This window comes from Oncorhynchus gorbuscha, linkage group LG22 (assembly GCF_021184085.1).
Source record: "Oncorhynchus gorbuscha isolate QuinsamMale2020 ecotype Even-year linkage group LG22, OgorEven_v1.0, whole genome shotgun sequence".
Taxonomy (NCBI): domain Eukaryota; kingdom Metazoa; phylum Chordata; class Actinopteri; order Salmoniformes; family Salmonidae; genus Oncorhynchus; species Oncorhynchus gorbuscha.
In genome coordinates, this window is record NC_060194.1 from 39883105 (window position 1) to 39889826 (window position 6722).

Below are 6722 nucleotides of genomic sequence, written 5' to 3' on the forward strand. Positions count from 1 at the left end.
TATACCCTGCATCATACCTACTGTATACCCTCCATCAAACCTACTGTATACCCTCCATCATACCTACTGTATACCCTCCATCATACCTACTGTATACCCTGCATCATACCTACTGTATACCCTCCATCATACCTACTGTATACCCCATACTATACCTACTGTATACCCTCCATCATACCTACTGTATACACTCCATCATACCTACTGTATACCCTCCATCATACCTAATGTATACCCTCCATCATACCTACTGTATACCCTCCATCATACCTACTGTATATCCTCCATCATACCTACTGTATACCCTCCATCATACCTACTGTATACACTCCATCATACCTACTGTATACCCTCCATCATACCTACTGTATACCCTCCATCATACCTACTGTATACCCTCCGTCAAACCTACTGTATACCCTCCATCATACCTACTGTATACCCTCCATCATACCTACTGTATACCCTCCATCATACCTACTGTATACCCTCCATCATACCTACTGTATACCCTCCATCATACCTACTGTATATCCTCTAGTTATCAATTAGTTTTCAAAGTTACCAATTCGTTATCACGTAGTTATCAATTAGTTATCATGTAGTTATAAATTAGTTATCAGGTAGTTAATTAGTTATCATGTAGTTTTATTATAAATAGTCCACTGTAATACACTCGACCAGGGTATCCAAAACTACCCTGGAGCTCCAGATTGCTGCTGGTTTTCTGTTCTACCTGATAATGAATTGCATCCACCTGGTTTCCCAGGTATAAATCAGTCCCTGATTAGAAGGCAAAAATGGAAAAAATGCAGTCAAACTGGCACAAAGGTCCAGAATATAATTTGAGAGCATGAGACCAAAAGTCTTTATGTTGTACATTGTCTGCCATCTGGTGTTGGGATTCAACTATTACATCATTGATAATCATGTCCATGTGCTGCTAACAGTAATGTCTCCAACATTTCCTCATCTTACAGTAAAACACCATATTACCAATAAATCACTTAACACGAGATGAATGTTAATAAGTGAGTTATAACATATTTAAAAAAATGCAACTCTTAATTGACGGCTTACAAGCCTTTTATCCTTTTAATAAAACAGACAGGAAACAGAATTCTACTCATGTTTTATTATTACTAAGACCTCACTTCATACAGAGACAGAGAGGATGGAAGAGAGAGAGAACATCTGAGAGGTTTAGAACTCACTTCATACAGAGACAGAGAGGATGGAAGAGAGAGAGAACATCTGAGAGGTTTAGAACTCACTTCATACAGAGACAGAGAGGATGGAAGAGAGAGAGAACATCTGAGAGGTTTAGAACTCACTTCATACAGAGACAGAGAGGATGGAAGAGAGAGAGAGAACATCTGAGAGGTTTAGAACTCACTTCATACAGAGACAGAGAGGATGGAAGAGAGAGAGAACATCTGAGAGGTTTAGAACTCACTTCATACAGAGACAGAGAGGATGGAAGAGAGAGAGAACATCTGAGAGGTTTAGAACTCACTTCATACAGAGACAGAGAGGATGGAAGAGAGAGAGAACATCTGAGAGGTTTAGAACTCAAGCAGCTGGTGCACCCTGGTTGGCACGGGTTTCAACCTGTAGGAGACCAAGACCTCTTCTGCCACGCCCCGTCTTCTGATTGTTCTTGAGTGTTTCGGCAACTCTATTGGTAACACAGCAGAATTTCGCCGCCATTTCAGTAAGTGGATTGGAACCTTGCTATGGACCATTGAAGGAGAGAAAAGTCAGGCCAGCAATTCAGAAGGGGCCAACGTTGTACAATTTTTTTAATTGAATGGAAATGGTGCTGTACTGAAAGACCAGTTTAAAAATGCTGTGAATATGGTCTCTGAGAAGGCAATAGATTTCAGTATGACACTGTTCAAGTTTTGCCATTTTAAATGGTCACACCCATATTAATCAGGACACACACCCCCAGATGGGGGCAAACACACCTCAAAGAAGATGGAAGAATGGTGCGCACCGTTGTCATTCAGTACAAACCGTCGTGAAACGTAGCGAAATGTTTCATTAATTGAATGTGCCTGAGGTTATAAACATAATGCCGTCATGGTTCTAGCTACATTGATGGCTATCCTTCACCTCATTTAAATATGATCAGTAATAGATTGATCCATATCCAAAATCCCCCAAAATCCAGTTGTCAAGACAAGAAAGAGAGTTTGTGTTTGATGGAATGGAAGTTCACTACACACTTCAGTTGTTGTATAGCCTCTTCAGAGTCTGATTAAATAAATACACGTACCTGAAAGCAGGAAGCCCCACCGTAGCGAATAGTTGTGGCAATATGCTCACAATTGTTCTTGATAACAAAGTATTTCCCACAATCAATATTCAGGGTCACAATATCTTGAATCATCTCTTCACGTGTTCTGATAACACGATCATTTCCATCTAGATAATTGTCCACCACAGGGGTACTACTGCCTTTAACCGCATCCAGTGAATCAAAGGCACATTTTGTAACTGTGGAGATTAATTGACCTGATAGAGAAATGGGAATGAAATCAGACATTTTTGTAATTGGTGACTTTATAATAATATTTAGGATTGTATAGGCTCATGTTTTATATTGTTAATATTTTAAACTTACCTGGGAAGTGAAAAATATTTTGTCCATTTTTTCTTATATTGGGATCGCCAAACACTTCATCACCCACCCAAATTGCATAGTGGTTGTACCCAATTCGATCAAATTTGATGATATCCCCAAAAGTATACTAAAAGATGATTAAATAAATAAATAGAAACATTATAGGAACAAGTAATACCTGAATTGTCTGACGCTAATTGCTATTTACATTGATATTTGCCTGTAAATCACATAATCCATATATTTAAAAAAGTAGTTACACTCAGAGCAGGCAATAATTTCACTGTATTCATTGACAATGTATAATGCTAATGCAATTGACAATTATGACACATTTTCACAAAGTGGAAGTGTGTTGGGGTCCCAAGTTATATATTCAGAACAAAAAACTACTTTTCAAATAAAAACATGTTCAGTTAGTAATTTACTGTTACTTACGTCATAAACTTTGCTCTGAAAAGTGAATGAATAATAAGAAACTAAATTAATAATACTACAAATGCATTATCGTAACGATATTACTTGAATAACTCGTTTTTAAATGGACTACCAGCACACAGTATGTCATATTATTCAGTAATTCAATAATGTAGTGTTTGTAGCTCTGGTTGTTTTACCTGTTGAACCGGCCCAGACCCAGTCCCCTGTTCGTAAAACAGAGAGGCAATTGATTCATAACAAAACAGTAACTATTTTCGAATTTAAAAAAACATGTTCAATTAGCCAAAGCGTTTCTCACTTTTGTTTGATACCTACTAACGAGAAGGTATATATCATACTAGTAGATTAGGAGATTATTTATTTAAAGTCACTTACCCCTCCTTCAACCGAGATGGTCAGTTGAAAAAGCAAAATGGCCAAAGTTAAGGTCTGCTTAATTGTCATCTTCATGGCTGTCCAGGGGAAATGCTGGAAAGGATCAAACAGAGATGCAAATTAAAGAGGAGTCAAGCACATGTTAATTTCAGTGGGCACTAAGTGTCTTCGCATTCATTTTGGCCACTGTAACTATAACTCTTCAAATGACATTTGAATCTCAATAACCCATTTCTAGCTATAGGGTACAGTAGTTTACCACTGGAGTTAATGGAGTTATCTGAGAGTTGTAGGAGCTACAGTCAAATGTCAGACTGACAGTGACTGAAACATGAACATGTTGCTACATTTATAGTAATAAAACACAACCGCAAAATTACTGGTGAAAATAGATCGTTTTTATAAACAGCCCAAAAACGTTTTTAATACAGGGTTGTGTCCTCAGCCCTCTGCCCAACTCCCTGTTCCACCACAACTGCGTGGCTTTGCGCGTCACCAAATCCATCATCAAATTTGCTAACGACACCGCGTCAATAGCCCTAATAACTAACAACAACGAGTCAGCCTATAGGGAGGAGGAATAGGCATTGAGGAACAGGCATCCCTCAACATCTGCAAAACAGATGATTGTTGACTTTAGGAAGCAGAGAAGGGAACATGCCCACGATCCACATCAATGCGACTGCAGTAGAGAGAGTCAGCAGTTTTAACTTCCTTATCATCTACACAGTTGTGTAAAGTACTCAAGTGAAAATACTTGAGTAATTATCTAGTAGTTTTTTGGGGGTATTTTTATATTTTCAAGTTTTACTTTTACTTCATTACCTTCGTAAAGAAAATAGTGTACTTTTTACTCCACAAATTCTCCCTGACCCTAAAATGTACATTTTGAATGCTTAGCAGGACAGGAAAATTGTCCAATTCACGCACTTATCAAGAGAACATCCCTGGTCATCCATACTGCCTCTGATCTGGCAGACTCACTAAACACACATGCTTTGTTTGTAAATGATGTCTGAGTGTTCCTAAAGAAAAGAATGTACTTTTTACTCCACAAATTTTCCTTGACCCTAAAATGTACATTTTGAAAATTGGATGTAAATGATGTCTGAGTGTTGGAGATTGACCCGGGCTCTCCATAAAAAATGTAAATAAATAATTGTGCCATCTGGTTTGCTGAATTTGAAATGATTTATACCTTTACTTTTTCTTTTGATACTTAAGTATATTTTAGCAATTATTTTTACTTTGAGACTTAAATATATTTAAAACTGAATATTTTTAGACATACTTAAGTAGTATTTTACTGGAAGACTTTCACTTTTACCTGAGTCATTTTCTATCAAGGTATCTTTACTCTTACTCAAGTCCTTTTTCCTCCACTGCTTCCCCATAACCAAGGACTTGATATGGACCAGCAACACCACCACTCTTGTCAAGATGCCGCAACAGCGCCTTTACCTACTAAGGCGGCTGAAGAAATCCCGCATGCCACCCCAGGAACTCTTCACAACTGGACGGACCACCTGCTCTGATTCTCCGCACTTTAGAACTCAGGCACTCCCACACAGACATCCACTCATCCACACACACTTATACACACACACACACATTCATACTTCACACACATCACAACTGCTGCTACCTGACTCTTATTTATGATCGTTAAATACTGCACTGTGCCTTCCTGTATTATATATATATGATAAAATGTTTATTCTATTCTACTGAACCATCTACTTTATGTATATATTCATATATTTTATTATTTATGTTTGTTGTTGCATTGTCCAGAAGGAACCTGCAAGTAAGCATTCTGTCGTTGGACTTGTATACCATGTGTATCCTGTACATATGACCAATACAACTTCAAACTTGATCAAATGAACATACACCTGTCTAACAGTCTGAGCTCGATAAAGAGAGGCTATGATAGAGTAGCAGGGGAACACAAGGTTTTATCTGATGTCGTGGAGTCTGAGCTTGATAATCATATCAAGAATCTCACGGACCAGTTTAATGGGCTTAGTTGCCTCAAACTGGTCAATAAACGGAACTCTGAGTGATATTGAACAGAGAGATCTATATCTGAATGTAGGCATACTTTATTTATACAATATACCACACCCCCATTCCAGGAATTAAAATTTGACCTATCAAGCATCATAACAGGACACTAAAAGATATAGGTGAGACAGACTGATGAAAAGACACACTGCTCCCCCATTACGTTTAGCTCACCTCTAGAGAGTCAGACAAGTGAATTTTGAGTTGAGGTGAAGGGTCTTCCCTGTTGAGAGGAGAGAGTGAAGGGTCTTCTTTGTTGAGAGGTGAGAGTGAAGGGTCTTCTCTGTTGAGAGGGGAGAGTGAAGGGTCTTCCCTGTTGAGAGGTGAGAGTGAAGGGTCTTCTCTGTTGAGAGGAGAGAGTGAAGGGTCTTCCCTGTTGAGAGGAGAGAGTGAAGGGTCTTCCCTGTTGAGAGGAGAGAGTGAAGGGTCTTCTTTGTTGAGAGGTGAGAGTGAAGGGTCTTCTCTGTTGAGAGGGGAGAGTGAAGGGTCTTCCCTGTTGAGAGGTGAGAGTGAAGGGTCTTCTCTGTTGAGAGGAGAGAGTGAAGGGTCTTCCCTGTTGAGAGGAGAGAGTGAAGGGTCTTCTCTGTTGAGAGGTGAGAGTGAAGGATCTTCTCTATGATGGTCAGAGCCTACTAAAGCTGGGAGAGGTGACCCTTTAAATACTGTTCTGACTAGACCTGTGACAATGGACCTTCAGTCTTTCTCCAACTACTCTGACCTTAACAATTGTAACACTTTAATTAGTTATCAGTTGCTTTGAATATGTTCTGATATTAAACCCAGATGGAGAGAGACATGTATCCCATGAAGTCGTTATCAGCTGCTTTAAATATTATTGCTTTTAGGTCCTTTATTCTCCTCCATTTTAGATGGAGAAAGACAAGATGGAGAATATGTTGTCAACATCTTGTACATTTCTGTTCTGCACAAAAGTTCAAGTAAAACAAAAAAGTAATATTGTATATTTTGGGGGAATGATGCTTCTCATTAGCATAATGCCATGTTAATTTAGGCTACTATACAACTGAACTTTTTACAGGTTTCAATTTTAAATACATTTTAATTAATTATTTTGAAATGGAAGGAATCCCAAACAAATTTCTCAAAATTAAATGGATATTTCTGGTGTTTAGTTAAGTTCAGAGCATACACTTCATTAGACCGGTGTTTTATTATCATTAGCAGACGGGGGGGGCAGGAATGGGGGAGG

At 38.5% G+C, this 6722-nt stretch overlaps 1 protein-coding gene across 1 annotated transcript; it reads right to left on the reverse strand.

Moving 5' to 3' along the window:
* Positions 1–1449: 1449 nt before the first annotated feature.
* On the reverse strand, positions 1450–6141 carry LOC124009105 (phospholipase A and acyltransferase 4-like). Its single transcript, XM_046320601.1, has 7 exons — positions 5687–6141; positions 3446–3538; positions 3247–3273; positions 3068–3082; positions 2630–2756; positions 2282–2520; positions 1450–1734 (listed from the first exon to the last, which is right to left on the reverse strand). The coding sequence occupies exons 2-7, from the start codon at positions 3518–3520 to the stop codon at positions 1573–1575; spliced, it is 645 nt and encodes a 214-aa protein (XP_046176557.1). The 5' UTR covers positions 3521–3538; positions 5687–6141; the 3' UTR covers positions 1450–1572.
* Between the last annotated feature and the right edge of the window lie 581 nt (positions 6142–6722).

What these genes read in the sequence shown, in the direction of transcription:
- LOC124009105 (XM_046320601.1), bottom strand. Translation starts at nt 3,520, where the DNA reads ATGAAGATGACAATTAAGCAGACCTTAACTTTGGCCATTTTGCTTTTT. An exon ending in CCATCTCGGTTGAAGGAGGG is followed by an intron (nt 3,274 to 3,445) that starts GTAAGTGACTTT and finishes TTTTACGAACAG; the next exon opens with GGGACTGGGTCTGGGCCGGT. An exon ending in GTGGGGCTTCCTGCTTTCAG is followed by an intron (nt 1,735 to 2,281) that starts GTACGTGTATTT and finishes AATGGTCCATAG; the next exon opens with CAAGGTTCCAATCCACTTAC.